Source organism: Pinus tabuliformis, chromosome Q (genome assembly GCF_031772625.1).
Source record: "Pinus tabuliformis cultivar Carrire ecotype Pingquan chromosome Q, CPIR1, whole genome shotgun sequence".
Taxonomy (NCBI): Eukaryota; Viridiplantae; Streptophyta; class Pinopsida; order Pinales; family Pinaceae; genus Pinus; species Pinus tabuliformis.
The window spans coordinates 1,013,251,008-1,013,269,441 of NC_142296.1; the positions used below are offsets into that span (position 1 = coordinate 1,013,251,008).

An 18,434-nucleotide genomic window follows, 5' to 3' on the forward strand; every position below is an offset into this window, starting at 1 on the left:
TTAGTTGAGTGAATTTCTTTGGTGGATTTTGTGATGTGATGTGATTTCTTTTCATGGATGCTTATGGTGCATCTTGGATGTTGCATGGTGAAGTAAGTTAGTTCTTTGATTTATATTCATACTATGTTCCATGGGATCAATGTTCTTGTGTTAAGTTAGTTTCTTTGTTATTTAGTTCATTGACCCTTGTTGAGATAAACCCTTCCTCAAAATATTTAAGGAATATTGATAGTTTTTTCTTTCCCTTAATCATCTTGAAAATTGAGAACATAAATTTCAAACCTTAGGGTAAGTTATTTTATTTCCCTAAATTGTTTGGATTTAAAATCAATCCAAAAAGAATCCTAGAATAGTATGTATCCTAGACTCCATATGCCCTAGATTAAGAAGGCATTGGTCTATCTCATTTATGAATTATTGTTAAAAAAAAAACTTTTTATTCTATCATAAATTTGGGTTAAAATAAAACAAAATCTTAAATTTTAACATTTAATGAATTTCTTATATAAGTATAGGGTTGGTTTACCTCTTGTATTCATTTTCACACTTGGATCATAACAAATTTTGATTAGTAATCTCTCTCCCTTGTGCACTATGGAGGCCTAGTAGAGCGACTTTCTTAGGTGGATTTTGTGATGTGATGTGATTTATTTTCATGGATGCTTATGTTGGATCTTAGATGTTACATGTTGAAGTAAGTTTGTTTGTTTATTTTATCTTGGTATTATGTTCCATAGGATCAATGTTCTTGTGCTAAGTTAGTTTCTTTGTTATTTGATTCATTTTCCCTTGTTGAGGTAAACCATTCCTCCAAGTATTTAACGAATAGAGATAGATTTTTCTTTCCCTTAATCATATGGGAAATTGAAAACCTCCACAACATCATCAATTAATGTGGGAAAGGATGTTGTTGTGCTTGCAAAGTTCCAAGGAAGTGGGAGAACCTGCATACCATGCATACTATATTCCCTATCCATGTTGATTTGAATCGTAGCCACAACTAGTATATGCTCCAGGAAATGGAAAATATAAGTGGACTTATTCGAAATTATGAAAATTATTTTGTTCAAAGCACAAAAAATTCAGTAAGAAGCCAATACATGCAGAAATATTTTATAGATCAATGAAATCCAAAGAGTACCTATAGAAACAAAAAGGGCTTTTTTTTCCTCAACCCCTTGTGGTGGGACAAAATAATGCAAGAAAATACATTGTATGAAAGGTAGAGATTAATCATTTAAGACAAAATCCATTGACATACGGAAAGTCGTCATGAAAATCATCGTCAAGAATCTTGTGAAACTATTTTCATGTTTCTTTCTAGCTATACACAGTGAGTTAATATATCTAAAATTTAATAGGTAGTTGAGATGGATAGTAAGCATCTATGAATTAGGCTTATGGAAACAATGTGCATGTATGCAACAATTTATTTCCATAGTTATTGAATATCATACAATGTTCTTTATTGGCTAAGGGCTTATCCTGTGAACTTGTTTTTTCTTGAAGGTTGTGGTAGATATGAGAACCTTGAAAAGGCTTTAACTATAAGGATTTCTCATTTCATAGTGTAAAGCCATTCTATAGTTAGGAAAAGGTTTGAGTGCAAGACCAATATAAATTGTTTGTAAATTCATCATGTTATTTGCATTTAGTTGATGCCAGTGTTGAAACAATAACATAATTTATGGTCCAATATAATGTATTTGAATATCATTTTGGTGAACTTCTATAATTTTCATGATGGGTCTTTTTCTTAGTGATAGACTATATCTGAAGACAAAAATATTGATTGAGAATGCCACTGTAATTTCTCCTTTGATATTAGTGAATGCATTGTAGTATAGTAGTGCAATACTCAATAATTCTATTAAAACCTCTAGAATTTGCTCGAAACCATTGAGATACCTATTGTACACAAGCACTGAAAACATTAAATGAGACAATATCATTAGTTAAACTTCTAGTGGAGGAAGGGGCAATTGTGTTCTTGAAACTCTTGATCTCATTGGAGATGATTTACTGGAGAAACATATTACTAGTATTTTTCTATGATCGTTTTTGTTTCCCAAATGATTTCTATTTAGCAGAAATTATTGCACATGATATCATCAAATAGTTATAAAATTGTTCTAGTTATTGCAACTTATAATTCTTTCCCAATTTTGAGAAAGGTACCTAGTATTTGAAGGATCCATGCAAATTTATAGTTGTCATTGCCTCAGTTGTTACTGCTACGAAAGTTGCACTTGTTGTAGCTTCTCCAAAAGCAAGGAAGGTTGACCCATAAAAATAGTTTGATAAGAATGTAGATTTTCAACTTATTTTATTAATTGAACAACACAAATCAAAATAAACATAACAAAGTAATGTTGCTAGATTGAGTGGCTCTAAATATTGAAAATTGTGTTTCCTTTTTGGGATCACAAATTTGAACCATTAGGATAGAATATTTTCCTTTTTGAGATCACAATTTTGAACCAACAGGGTAGGATATTTCCCTTTTGAGATCACAAGTTCGAACCAACAGGGTATGATATGAGCACCTTGAGAAGGATCATAAATAGGAAAAAATTGAAAGGGAGGTTATAAGATGCAGAAGGAGACATAAAATCAAAGGGTCCTATCAACATAGAATTGAAGGGGTCTATATCTGAGGTCTTGACAACTAATAAATATATTAAAATGGAAATCAAGAATTGATCTAGAAATTAATGATAGACAAGTATAGTTGTAAATTAACATAAACTTCTTTAAAATATGATGTATGCAATTTTATTCATCCATAGAGTGAAAACTAAGAGAACGGAAAAGGGACAATCAAAGAGAAAATTAATGAGATTTTCTAATTGTAAAAGCTATTCCAAAATTCTATAATATATGTATATGCCATTGTTGTTTCACACACATGCACCTACACAATATTCGCACAAAAGAGGGAAAATACTGAATAAACAAACATACTCACCTTCAAATAGTCAAGTATTATGTTATGTGGAATTATTTCCACATGGCTAAAATAAGTTCAACCAATCAAGTATTATGTTAGGCGACACCATTGCCATATGGCTAAAACAAGTGAACAAGAAAGGAAGGGATTAAAAAAATATGAGGATTTTGTTGTCACATAGTTTGGTGTAGGAAAACTTCATGAAATATGTGCTCACTTCAATCCAACAAAGGTTGAAGAATCTATTGCCAAATAAATTGGTTTTGTGAAACTATATAAAAATTCATTAAATGAATGAATGAAAAGGAAGTTATTTGCTAGGCATCCTACTACATGAAGACAAAAAAAAAGTGTGTAGGAAAACTTCATGAAGTATATGCTCACTTCAATCCAACAAAGGTTGAAGATTCTATTGTCAAGTATTTTGGTTCTATGAAACTATATACAAATTCATTAAATGAATGAATGAAAAAGAAGTTAGTTACTAGGCATCCTACTGCATGAAGACAAAAAGTAAAAATCATAAGTTTTTTAAAGAATCTATTGTCAAGTATTTTGGTTCTGTGAAACTACATACAAATTTATTAAATGAATGAATGAAAAAACTATATACAAATTCATTAAATGAATGAATGAAAAGGAAGTTAGTTGCTAGGCATCCTACTACATGAAGACAAAAAAAAAAGTGTGTAGGAAAACTTCATGAAATATATACTCACTTCAATCCAACAAAGGTTGAAGATTCTATTGTCAAGTATTTTGGTTCTATGAAACTATATACAAATTCATTAAATGAATGAATGAAAAAGAAGTTAGTTGCTAGGCATCCTACTGCATGAAGACAAAAAGTAAAAAGCAGAAGTTTTTAAAAAAATCTATTGTCAAGAATTTTGATTCTGTGAAACTATATACAAATTCATTAAATGAATGAATGAAAAGGAAGTTAGTTGCTAGGAATCCTACTATATGAAGACAAAAATGAATCTATTGTCAAGTATTTTGGTTCTGTGAAACTACATACAAATTTATTAAATGAATGAATGAAAAACTATATACAAATTCATTAAATGAATGAATGAAAAGGAAGTTAGTTGCTAGGCATCCTACTACATGAAGACAAAAAAAAGTGTGTAGGAAAACTTCATGAAATATATACTCACTTCAATCCAACAAAGGTTGAAGATTCTATTGCCAAGTATTTTGGTTCTATGAAACTATATACAAATACATTAAATGAATGAATGAAAAAGAAGTTAGTTGCTAGGCATCCTACTGCATGAAGACAAAAAGTAAAAAGCAGAAGTTTTTTAAAGAATCTATTGTCAATTATTTTGGTTCTGTGAAACTATATACAAATTCATTAAATGAATGAATGAAAAGGAAGTTAGTTGCTAGGAATCCTACTACATGAAGACAAAAATGAATCTATTGTCAAGTATTTTGGTTCTGTGAAACTACATACAAATTTATTAAATGAATGAATGAAAAAACTATATACAAATTCATTAAATGAATGAAAAGGAAGTTAGTTGCTAGACATCCTACTACATGAAGACAAAAATGTTAGAGAATCTATTATCAAGTATTTTGGTGTTGTGAAACTATATACAAATTCATTAAATGAATGAATAAATAGGAAGTTAGTTGCTAGGCATCCTACTACATGAAGACAAAAATGAATCTATTGTCAAGTATTTTGGTTCTGTGAAACTATATAAAAATTTATTAAATGAATGAATGAAAAAACTATATACAAATTCATTAAATGAATGAAAAGGAAGTTAGTTGCTAGACATCCTACTATATGAAGACAAAAATGTTAAGGAATATATTGTCAAGTATTTTGGTTCTGTGAAACTATATACAAATTCATTAAATGAATGAATGAAAAGGAAGTTAGTTGCTAGGCATCCTACTACATGAAGACAAAAATGAATCCGTTGTCAAGTATTTTGGTCCTGTGAAACTATACACAAATTCATTAAATAAATGAAAAAACTATATGCAAATTCATTAAATGAATGAAAAAACATATAAAAATTTCTTAAATGAATGAAAAAGAAGCTAGTTGCTAGACATCCTACTACATGAAGTCACAAATTCATTAAATAAATGAAAAAACTGTAAACAAATTCATTAAATGAATGAAAAAGAAGCTGGTTGCTAGGCATCCTACTACATGAAGACAAATGAAAAAACTATATAGAAATTCATTAAATGAATGAAAAGGAAGCTAGTTGCTAGACATCCTACTACATGAAAATAAAAAACTTAAATGAAAAAACTATATACAAATTCATTAAATGAATGAAAAGGAAGCTAGTTGCTAGACATCCTACTACATGAAAAAAAAAACTTCAAAGAGCAGAAGTGGTGTTGCCCGGATTTAACCAGCTACATCATGGCACCAGTAGGTTATATAATGGAAACTCTTTTTATAATGAATATATTGGATGGTATTAAGACCATAACATGAACGGGTCCTACTGTAAAAATTTATTTTGCTGATATTTACAGTTAATCAACATTTTATGGAGAAAATATTACTTTTCCTGGCATTCTATATCACCGAACTTGATATCGTTCAAGAATTTATTCAGGTATGACGTAAGTCCGTAGAAGTCAAGTATATTAAGTAGTTGAGTGTTTTAAATTTTATGTAAAATTTTTGGTGGATATTTTAAACAAATTGCCTCTATTACTTTTTTTTTTTTTTAATACCATTTCAAAATTTAAAAAATCTTAGTTATTTTTATAATAGCCTTTTTAATAAACAAATGAACTAACCACGCCAAACACATAAATCAAACAAGTGAAGGCAGAAAGTCTAATAAACCAAACAATTACGACAATATATTGACAAGTGAAGGCAGAAGTCCAACAAATTTTATCATGAAAATCCAATTTGAAATGACATGACAATAATGTATTATTATCAAAGTTCACAGCTCTCTCCAAGCTGTAGCAGTCAGTGATGCAGAGTCTCTGCCCAAAGACCCCCTCTTCCTTTTGCTGCCTGCGTCTAATCAGTTTTTTTTTTTGTAAACTGAGGCGGTATTCTATTACTGAAAATAAAAGATACTACATACATAGGCAGGTCTCAACCCGCCCTTAAGGGAAACCGGGTGACCATCGAAGGTTTTTAACAGCCATCCACAAAAAGTATATAACCAGTCTATCTAACCATGCAAAAAACCCAGCTATTGTTTCGACAATCAAACTGTTTTTTCTTTGAAGCATTACCATCCAAGATTACAAAAAACAAAAAGAAATAGATAAAAACCTCCTTGCAGCAATTCCATATCCTACTGATTCATTGTATCTGGCTTGGGTCCGCTCTCTGCCTTGATCTCCATTCCACTCGCTTTAAACATCTGCAGAATCTTGTCCATCTTTCTGTCTTGCATAAGAAGAGTAACCTGGATATTCTTCAGCTCCCTTTTGAGGGTGGGGAATCCTTGAGCCAATTCCACCATCTCCAAGGCCACCTGTTCCATAGCTTTGGCCAATAATCTCTTCATTCCCCAATAAACATGTAATGACTGCTTGTACAAAGACATTCTTCCTCTTGTGTGCCCGGGTCAGGGATAAACCGCTCCCAATCCTCCATTTCAGGGTCTGAAATTTCCTGCATGGCCTCTTCCTCTAAGTGGTCAATAATTCTTCTGATGTTCTGGTTTGTTTCATGAAGATATGCTTCCTCTGCCTCTTGCAATTTTTTCCTCATATCTCTCTTTCCTCTTTTCCTGCCTCTGACCTCACTAGCTGATCCTTCCTCAAATTCAGATCTTTGGGCCCTGGTCCCTCTACCTATGCATCCACCAGTCCTCCCTCTTCCCCTCTGGTTCCCACGTCCTCACATTCCTCTGCTCCTTCCGCGTCTTCCACCCGCTCCCTCGTCATCATCTTCCTGACCCTCATTCTTATCTTTGCTTTCTTCCGTTTCATTGTTGTTCTGCTTCCACTTACCTACTTTCCCACCTGTTGCCCGACGCGGCTCCTCATCTGCAAAGTAGTCTCGTATATCAAACTCTTCCTCCGACTCGTCCGGGATGTCAAGATAAATCCTCTGTAAGGTTTCCTCTGCAAGACTCTTTCCTTTCTTGTCTAAATTCGCCCCCTTGCTTCGCGTCCATCGGCCTTCTCCCTGGTCTTGGTTGACGGCCATGCTGCTTGTCTTCGTCTGCTGGAAATTCGTAACTCTCCTCCTCTCTTTGCTGCAATTCACTCTTGGTTTCTTCCTTTTCTCCGTTCGATCGCATGCAAACAGTAATGAATCCCTGCTCGGCCACCTTTTCTTCTTGAAACTTCGTTTCCGCCTGTCCTCTTCATTAATACGCGTCTCATTTACTGGGTCATGATGTGAGACGTACGCTGTCTCTCTGACGCAGCCACCTCTCGTCCTCGAAACCTTACCCACTTTCCTCCTTGGGATGATCATTCCTCCCATGGTTTGATTAAACTCGCCGTCCCTGACTTTAATTCCATCCACTCGCTTCTTCATACGCCCTAGTCCAACATTAATTGTCCTGTCTTTTCCCCTCCTATCCATAATCAGGAGGCGACTAATCATTCCTTTCTGATGCAGTCGCTTCATCATGATCCTGTCGTAGTATAGTTTGTAATGCGTTCCACCTTGGATCATCCTGAAATGATAGCCAGCTACCATCAATTACCCTGTTCGGCGCTTCACTTCCCCAGTTGGCTAATAAATCGGCTGCTCGATTACCATTCCTCAAAACATGATTGATCATTGTATATTCTATCGTTCTCAGCAACCCTTCTATGTCTTGTATAATCGCTGCTGTCCGCCAACTCTTCGCCACATGATCCCATCTTTTGCCATCCCATAATTTCCTTAACATATCTATCGTTATCTGGGAATCTCCTTCAATTTCAAGATTCCTATATCCGTTTCGAACTGCAATTCGAAGTCCATTATATACTGCCCATAATTCTGCTTCGTTGTTCGTCATTTCCCCTCCCCATTCAGCATACACCCACCGTGTAATACCTCTATTATCTCTGAAAATGCCCCCCCAACCTGCTTGTCCAGGGTTACCCTTCGATGCCCCATCGAAATTCAATTTGATCCGTCTATCCCCTGGAATTCTAAAATGATTTGGACTTTGCATACAATATCTATTTCTCCTGTCTATATTGGGGTAGATCATCGTATAGTCAATATTCAATTTTGAAACTATTCGCTGTTCCTCCGGGTTCAGCTTCCAATCATCTTCGTCCCAGGCTTCAGACAAAACCGTTTCTTTTATCGACCTACATATTTCATCCCAAATTCTTGATTCTTGGCAGCTTTTGTCTCTAAAGAGTCTTCGATTTCGCTCTTTCCAAACCTCCCAGATTACAAAACCAGCTGCCAAATTCCATAGCCTCCTTACAACTTTACTTTGAAAATTCCCCTTTCCCCATTGAAGTAGAGTATTCCTAAGGCTAGCTGGATCCCTATTTGATTTACCAAAGAGTACCCTAAGTTCTTCCCATAGACTCTGGGTATATATACATCGATTCAGTAGGTGCTCCTGATTCTCTATCTCTTTACTACACAAGTAACATCTTGTTGGTCCATTCATTCCTCGTTTCTGAATATTGTCCCAAGTCAGGATCCGTCCTCTACATACCAACCATGCAAAATATGTTACTTTTGGCCACCATTTTCCTTCCCAAATCTTTTTCCAGTCCATTGGTTCATCTTCCCTTTCCTCTTTCGTTTCCCAGTAATATGCTTCTTTGACTGTAAACATCCCCTTCATCGCTTTACCCCATCTAAGGATATCTTTACCTTCTCTGATCTTAATTTTCCTCGATTCTATTGCACTGATATACACTTGCCCAGTCTCCGGACTGATACTATCATCCCATTCCTGCGGCCTTTTCCAGACTCTCCATATATCATTTAATGCTTCTCTTCTCCAATAATCACTCACATATTCCATTCCTGCTCTTTGCGCTGTTGCTTGGACATCATGAAGATGTTGGTTCCTATTCAGCTTATCACGCTGCTGCCATCCTTCCTCCCAAAATCTTGCTGAACTACCTTCACGAATTTCCCAGAATGCTAGGTTCCTAACTATATCCTTATTATTTCTTGCTAAATCCCATATTTGTGATCCTCGTGGAGTTTCTTCTATTCTTAGACGCCCTTCAATTGTACCTGGCATATCATATTTTTGGTTCCATATTCTTTTCCACACATCAGTTCCCCCCTGTACCCATCTCCACCATAATTTCGCCCCTAAAACCTTATTTATGATTTCCGGATCTCTTACTCCCAGGCCTCCTTCCTCTTTCCTCTTGATTACATTCTTCCATGAAACTAGAGTCCATTTTTTCTGTTGCTGAGGTCCCCCCCAAAGAAATTTTCCAAATATTTCCCTCAGTTTAGAGAAAACGCCTTTGGGAGCAGCCATAATGGACAGGGGATATATGGGAATAGATAATAATACCGATTTTAAAAGGATAACTCGACTTGCTAAATTCAGCAATCTGAACGACCAACTAGCTAATCGTTTTCTGATCTTTTCCAACAAGCTCTGCCAATTCTTTATGCGGTGTGAGTTTATATCCAGTTGAATGCCCAAATATTTAGTCGGTAACTCTCCCTGTCTAAAGCCTAGAACTCTGGTTAAATGAGCTTTGACAGCTTCAGGTGAATTAAATATAAAAGTACAAGATTTATCATTATTGATCGCCATACCTGAAGCGTTCATAAAAACTTCTAAGACATTCTTGAAACTTCTCACCTCTCTAAGCGACGCTTCTCCAAATAGCATCAGATCATCAACAAACTGTTGATGTGTGATGATTAGATTATTCCCCCACAACCTAATGCCTTTGATTCTTCTTTCGCTTACTTCTTTTTTAAGCTTTCTACTTAATCCTTCCATAGCCAAGATGAATAAGAACGGAGAAATTGGGTCCCCCTGCCTAATGCCCCTGGTGGCATTAAACGTATCTGTAGGAATACCATTGACCAAAATTGAGAAATTCGGAGTAGAGATCATGCTGGTTATCCATGCTATCCACCTGTTCTCAAATCCAAAAGCTCCCAAAACCTCGCTGAGATAATTCCAGTTCAATCGATCATAGGCCTTAGACAAATCCAACTTCATAAGCATCCCTTTCTTTTTCCTCACCTTTAGAGAATGTATCACTTCCTGAGAGACCACTATACCATCCAAGATTTGCCTACCTTCCACAAAACCAGTCTGTTCAGGCGCAATTAAATTGGGTAGGATAGGTTTCAGCCTTTTCGCAATCAGGGTGGATATAATCTTATAGATAACATTACACAAGGCTATGGGTCTAAAGCCCTGTGGTTCTTCCGAAGTATTACTTTTAGGAATCAAGGTCAAAAAAGTTGAGTTAATACCTGGCCATATTCGCTGTCTTATTCTTGATTCTTCCACCGCCTCCAATATCTCTTTGCCTATAAAGTGCCAGCTTGCCTGGAAGAATTCCACTGTATACCCATCCGGACCTGGAGCCTTGTTCTTACTCATATTCATCACTACTTCTTCTAATTCTTCCAAGGTTACTACCCGTATTAGTGCCTTATTTTGGTCCTCTGTTACTATTCTTGGTATCTCCCTGCAGATATTAGTAATGGCTTCCCCTCTATCGCTTTGATTTTCCGTTAGAATCCCCTTAAAGTAGTCAACTAGAGTCTTTTCAATATCCACCTGTTCTATCACTCTTTCTCCTTCTGCATTCTTAATTGAAAAAATTATATTCCTCTGTCTATGTTGGATCATAGCTTGATGGAAGAATTTTGTATTTCGTTTGCCTTCCCTTAACCAGCATACCCTTGACTTCTGTCTCCACAAAATCTCCTCTTGTTTTCTTCTCTCCTCTAACTGACTGATAATTCGCCCTTCCTCCCTACTCTTCTCTTCGTCCCTTCCCTCCAATATTATTTTTTGTTGGATGTCCTCCATTTCTCCCTCTAATTTCTGCTTTGCCTCCATAATGTTACCAAATTCTTTCCTATTCCAATCTTTGATTCTTTGTTTAATTTCCTTGAGCTTCAATTGTATAGTATGCATTTTCCCTTTGCCCCTGATAGTGCATTGATTCCACCAATCTTCCACTTTCTCTATAAATTGTGGGTCTCTAAGCCAAAAAGATTCAAATCTAAAGGGTTTCTTCCCTTTGACCTGCTTGATATCAATCTCTAGCCGAATGGGCCAGTGATCAGAACCAAGGCTAGGGAGGATTTGAGCTTCAATAAACACATCACGATTCAAAATTTTCTCCGAGAGCAGAAATCTATCCAGTCTGGACGCAATTTGGTTCTGTCCTCCTCGTCTATTGTTCCAGGTATGTACCCCATTCGTTGTATGAATATCTACTAACCTCAGGTCCCTAATCATATCGTTGAATTCCTCCATATTCAAATCCTCTCTCCTTATTCCCCCTCTCTTTTCTCCTAAATTCCTGATCATATTAAAATCCCCTCCTATCATCCACGGGGTGTTCGGAATTAAACTTCTCATAGTGTGGAGGTTCTTCAAAAAATCTTTCCGTTCTCTATAATTATGAGGCCCATACACTCCGGTAAACAAGATTCTTTCCCCCATTCCCACTAATCTAAACAGTCCTGAAAGGATTCTAGGCAAAGTAAACCAGTGTTCAAAAATTACCTCTTCCGGGTTCCACAAAATAGCCAGCCCCCCTGCTGTCGCTACTGCATCTAGGGCCATAACCTCATATCCTAATTTCAGCTTCCTTATGGTTTCTGCCATCTATTGACTTTCCATTTTCGTTTCCTGGATTACCATAATACTTGGCTTGTCTTTCTTCACTCTTTCCTTCAAATATCTCTGTTTCCCTTGACTATTTAGTCCCCTAATATTCCAGCTTGTAACAATCATTTAAAACTTTTTAGGATTTTGTAGAAATACCTCTGACAGAGGTATCACCCTTCCTGAATTTACTAGGGTCTCTCCCACTGCTTGGATTGATTCATTTAACGTTCTCCTTCCTTTTTTCCTTCCACTCTTACCTGGACTATCCCCTTCTAGACTTTGTGAATCCTGATTGCTTTGATCGACCCTGTTTTCTATAAATCCTGCCTTCTTCTCCTTATATCTTTGAAAGGTTTCCTTATACAACTGTTTCTCTTTTTCTGGGATGAACCTTTCGTCCAATTTTTTCCAATCTGTTAGTAGTTTCTTCATTATTTTTTCTTCCTCTGTACCCACTTCTTTTACAATCTCCATACCCTTCAATGATTGTTCTGTGATATTGTCGTGTCTTACTCCCTCCTCCCCTTCCGGCTCTCTACTTGGGCTCCTACTTTTTCTCTTTCCATCTTTTATGATTTCCATTGGAGCTGTCTCATTAATCTCCTTTTCCTGTTCCATTGGAAGTTTCTCATTAATCTCCTTATCTTGTTTTCCTCCTTCAATCTCTTCTGCTGGCGTTTGAAGGATATTAAACTTGTTTTTACTTTCAAGTGTTGAGTTCACTTCCTGGGATTGCATTTTTGAAGACCCAGGATTTGGTTTCCTTCTCCTCTGTACCTCTTTGAATTCATTTACTTCTCCTTCCAGTCCTTCTCTTGTCCTGATTTCCTCCTTCTTATCCGTCTCTGCTTCCACGATTCTAATTTGTGGACAATCCTTTGCAAGATGTCCATATACATGACAACGTCTGCACCTAAACGGTATATATTCGTAATCAATGGGTTGTTGCCAAAGTTCATCGTGATATTCAAGCTCAATAGATTCCGGTAAAGGGGCTGAGATATTCATGTATACACAGATCCTTGCATAAGAAGTATATTTTCCCCTTTTCGTCGATTCTGCCACCTTCACAAAAGTACCAATCGAATTTCCAATTCCTTCCAATATTTCAGGATCCCAAAATTCATCCGGTAGCCCAAATAATCTAACCCATATCGGGGCTTCCATTATTTTCTCTTCAGTAGGATTATATCTATCTTCCCAATATCGTGTGAATAGCCCTGCATTATTCATAAAATGTGGTCCCTCAGTTAGTCACTCAGGAACCGTTTTATTTTACCGGTGGCACTCACAAGGTCCTTTCAATAATTGAATTCTCGGAAGTTATTGGGATGAAAAAATGTGAGATAGAGGTTGTGAGTGTTTTTGGGTCTAGAGTATGCTCTTAAATTTTTTTTGTTTGGTTAAGAACTGGTTTTTTTTAAGGTAAGGAAACAAGTTAATGATCTAAGACCCAAAGGCATCTCGCAAGATTGAAAGTCTGCTCTCTTATGGACCACTAACAGATAATTTCAAGTAGTGTGCTATTCTTTGAATAATAGTGAGAGTTAGTTTGCATTTAGGGATAGTAGTTAGTGATAGTTGTCCCCACTGCACATTTCACATCTAAGTTATAATAAGTTTTCTCACTATTTAAAAAGTTGTGAGAATTTCTATCAAAGAGATAATAACTTCATAAATTCACTTTAGATATATGGTATTTGCTTGTGTAAGAATTTCAATAGTTTTATATATTCTTTCTTTTTATTCACATTTTTCAATTCATTATTTATATGATACATGTTGTAGGTAGCTCTTGATGAATCCATCTTGGTCATAGGACCCTCTAGGTTATTTGTTTTTGAAAGGATTAGTTGACTTTAAATAATTAAATAATGTTTTGAGTTGTGGGAGACCATCAATTAACCATCAAAGTATTGATTGACTTTTACAAATGAACTAACTAGACTCTTGATTATTATCTTGGGTAACTCTCCTCAACTAGTTTGACATACATGAAGTATGTAATTGTTGGAGAGTTGGGTAGAATAGCGATTATTGGACCCTTTTGTTTTGATAACATTTATTTCCCTTTTACCCCTGGGGTTTGGTTTGTTGGCTAGTGAACGTTTTGCTAAGGCATTCACGTCACTGCGCATGTCACAAGTTCAAACCTTGCTTTACTCGTGCTTCGTTCTTGGGGGGTGGGCGGTTGCACCTTGGGGTTATAGTGGCAGCCGACGGGTATCGACCCCGTGTCACACGAGTACAAGAACTATCGTGTCACTGATTCCTAGAAAAAAAAAACAACATTTATTTCCCTTCTTTTCTATTGTCCACTATCTTTGTGCATATGATTTGATCTTTGCATATTCACTTTTTTTTATATAGCTTAAATTGATGTGCATGTTTATGCATCTATCATGCTTTATTGTTTAGATTTAGAATATAATTAGTATATGAATGTATAAATAAACTAATAGTTGTTTTAGAGTATATTATAAAGTAATGCATTCTATTTCCTTACAATTCTAATAGCCAAATCTAATCCACTTTTCTCTCGCATTGAGACTTAGTCCATTATATATATGAGGTAGTTATTCCTAACATATCCACACTCTTAATAGGAAAAGAAAACCATTTAATGCTTTATTTATAGTGAAGATTTGGTATATACTTCAATTTTCTTTATGAAAAAACCAGTGACATAGTCTATAAGTAGTATTCATGAAACTAATTAGTTTTTAATCACATATATTTAGAAAATTTCACAATTTCCTACTTACTTCATTATATGCATTTGCGAAAATTTCACCATTTCTTTATAGTCTTTACCAATTCATGAGAGCTCATTTGCGAACTCCTTAACACCTTATATTAGATGTTCTGTGAAAACTCCTTCCTTAGAGTCTTCACACTAAATCAAGACATTTATTCTTACATCTAAGTCCTCATCATCATTGAGACACTCTATTCATAAGTAGTGTATTCCAAGGCTTACCTTTCCTATCTGGAGGAGGAAAAATTCCCACGGTTGTAACCCACTAAGTGTCATCCACAACCATTCAATCATCATGGCTACTTAAAAGGCTAAGGGGTGAACACCCCATATCTTCTCATCCATAACATATTTCTTATCAAAAGGACTATTATAACCATACATAAGCATCACCATGAAAACTTCCATAAATTCATTAGGCATGCATATAAATATTTCACATTCATCACAACCAAAATCACCAATTAATGTCATTAAACATGTATCACATAAACTAAGGTGTAAATTTAGTAGGCAAGCACATAAATATACACAATTCATTAATATGATTTCTATTCCATTGAACATAATTTACATTACATAATTGACTTCCACAAAGCACTTATCAATTCATGATGCATAGTTATGTGCAATTGATGAAGGGTGAACCACCTTTTACCTAATCATAGACTCAGATGTCTATTATATTCTTTGCAGCTACCACCCCCAATCTAGACCATGAAGCCATGAGGGAAATCTCTCTCTCTCTCTCTCTCTCTCTCTCTCTCTTGTTACAAGATGGAGTCATGAAGGCCACGCTCCATCAATGCACTTCAGTAAGTTACCTTAGATTCCCACTGAGCCCATACCCTACCCAAATAATATGGATTGTTTCTTAGTTGTCTCGCATAGCAAAAATGGGGTCCGTTCACTTCTCACCAAACCCCTGGTGACCTCCCTTTTCTCAATGCTCAATGCCCTACCTTGCAATCACCCAGAAAGATACTCTCTTAGGCTACAATTAGTGAAAGTATGAAGGCCACTCTCCTTCATCCACATAAAACTAGCAAGTCCCTTTCAAACCCCAATGAGCTATAAGGACACACTTAACCACAGGTGTTTTCTCGGCTTTCTTGCACAACTCAAAGATGCCCCTTCTATTTCATTAGTCCCTCAGTCGCCTCTTCTCTCGATGCTTCAATTCCCTACTCAGCAAGCACCTAAAGCACAACTTTAAATAGTAGCTTGTGTTTTGGGGACACTTGCACTTGGTTTTCTCACTCAATTTGGGATCTAGTGATCTCTTCCATGCACCTAATTCCATGGGTGATTCTCTCTTTAATTACTTTGTGGCTCTTCCTTCCCACTCACACTAGAGCTTCTTGCTCTGCATAACCCATTCATGGGTGTCTTTTTCCCCTTATCCACACAACAATTTTCTCTGCTCTCCATACATGGAGACCCAAAATATTCATCCTTGTCCCCCACTTGTATGTTTCTTCTCTCCTCAATTTCATGTTAGATCTACCAATTTTTTGGTCAAATCCAAATCTTTTGGTCGGATCCTATAAGTCTTTGGATGGGTACTTCGTCTATACTTTGGATAAGATAGTTACATACATTCCAACTACTTTCAAAATTATCAAAATTAGGAGTTCAACTACCACATCCTTCCAATTAGATATTTTCTTGGGAAAGTTGACAATATTGGATATTCAAAATATTTAGCCCAACCAATTAATTTGTTAGTAGGGATTATTTCCATGGTTAGGTTTGCTATCATATCCCTCTTATTGGCTTCCCTCTCTCATGGATTCTCATGGCTTGTATAAAGGTGATACCTCTTCATCAAATGTTTAGAATTTTACATTACAAAATATTATTACAATTGTTTTGGTTCCTATAACCAATTCACATTTACATGTATGCACATTCCATTCAAATAATTAATTACAATATCAATGGGGAATTAAAATACGGTGTTACAATCTCCTCCCCCTTAAAGGAACCATGTCCATAGACAATGTTCACACCATTTTAGGGGTCATTCTCTACAACATTACATCATCTTAGGTGTCCTCTTCAACAACACACCAATTTAGATGTATTTTTATTCAGTATAGTAATCCACATAGTGCTTCTTGTCAGGTGCACCAACATCATTTCTCTTGCATATCAAGAACATCTTTCATGCCATTTCTTTTCCCACTTGTTCAATAATGGAACTTGTCTTCTCAAGCTGGTCACCTGCAAACTTATTAGCATTTCATCTAATGCATACATTATAAAATAAACTAAACATAGGTTTTATATACATTTTCAAATAGCCATTAACTTTTCCATAAATATTTTTCAACTTCCACAAGGAAGACACACATTTCAACATAAGAACTTTTTTCAATTCAAGACTTATCTGTATTGATCTGAGTTGGATCATTATATTACTTTTCTTCCACCTTGATGCTTTTAGAGTGGAAAAAATGGAGGAATCGGCTCATAGGAGTATTTCTATCGGTGGGTCCCAATTTGGTAAATTGGGGTTGTAAACCTTCCATAGGAAGTTTGAGCCATTTTCTAAAGTTTTTTGGAGTCCAAAATCTATTCCATTACTCATGAAACATGGGATAGCCACATGACCATGATGAAGAATACTCTATAATATTCGAGATGTAACCCATAATAGGGATTGAATGGGTCAAATTTAACCCCTAGTTGGTTATCAAGTTGTGTTATAATTAGGCCACTAGGAGGAAAAGGGGTTTGCTTCTATTTTAGTGCATTTTGTTGCATAGTTGAGAGGAGTAGCTGAGAGCAGGTAGAGAGGGGGAAGAAACAGAGGATTTCTGTTTTGTAGCATCCCACTAGCCACATATCTTACTCCTTTGTATTCACACCATTTCCATTAAGAGAATGAGACAACATAGTAGCCTCACCTTCTAGCCAAGTTTTCTCCCAAATGGGTTTCCCAAGTCATATCTTGTGTTATTATTTTTTGTGAGTAATTGTTGTCATCTGTTCTCTTTTTATGATTTTTTATATTTTACATGCATAATTAGAGAAAAAATGCTTAATAATCCAAAAATATAAGGACAAATTAACCCTCATACATAGATTTGATATTTCAATAAATTTCTATCAGATTTGTTGGGATGAACTGTCTAATGGAATATCCATGGAAGTTTACAGATCATATTGGTATTAGAGAATATTTCTTTGGGTATTTTGGATAATTTGAAGGGATCAAGATTAGTTAAGCTTAAAGTTGTAAAACCTTAGCCATGGACGATGAATCTATTAATAACCCTTCAGATCTGACAGAAGAGAAATTCACAAGGTTGGAAGAGTAGGCCATAGATATCAACCATAATATAAACATTCTCATGGAAGATATAGAAAATAAGCTTGGAATTAAGAAAGACAAAGGTTCCAACTTGGAGGTCCAATTAGAGGTAAAATTGGGGGATTGAGAAGAACTAGAGAATGAAGCTAAGAGATAACTCAAAAAAAACTCAATTCGAGTTCCATGAACCATTCACAGTACCTATTTAAGATAGAATCAAAGTTCAATATCGAGCCATATCGAAGTGAGATTGATGATTTGAATTAAATCATTGGTTGCACTAGTTAGATATTTTTTTTAATGTTCATCATATACAAAAAGAACATAAAATTTCTTTTGCTTGTTTGAAACTAGAGGCCCATGCCCTGACTTGGTGGGAAAGCCATATGAAAACCCCGAGGATGGATGGGGATCCTCCATTGACTAAGTGGGAGGATTTCAAAACTCCCATAAATTCCTAGTTCTACCCTATCGGGCATGTAGAGGACTAGTGGATTATGTGGCATTACTTCAGGTAGAGATAAGGGAAAATTGTATAAGAGTAAACCACATAATTCCAAAATATGGAAATAGTGTTAGGTATCTCTCTTAAGAAACTAGACGCACCCCTCAAGTATCTAGGGGGTCTCCAAAGCCATTCGT

General features: G+C 35.7%; 1 protein-coding gene across 1 annotated transcript in view; it reads right to left on the minus strand.

Annotated features, from left to right (window-relative positions):
• Positions 1 to 7,515: 7,515 nt before the first annotated feature.
• Positions 7,516 to 18,434, minus strand: part of LOC149222931 (uncharacterized) — a 37,784-nt gene continuing 26,865 nt past the window's right edge. The window contains exons 3-5 of the mRNA XM_089387722.1: positions 12,795 to 12,935; positions 11,973 to 12,710; positions 7,516 to 11,567 (exon numbers count right to left, since the gene is read on the minus strand). Of these exons, the coding sequence (XP_089243848.1) occupies positions 7,516 to 11,567; positions 11,973 to 12,710; positions 12,795 to 12,935 (4,931 nt within the window). The remainder of the gene's footprint in view (positions 11,568 to 11,972; positions 12,711 to 12,794; positions 12,936 to 18,434) is intronic.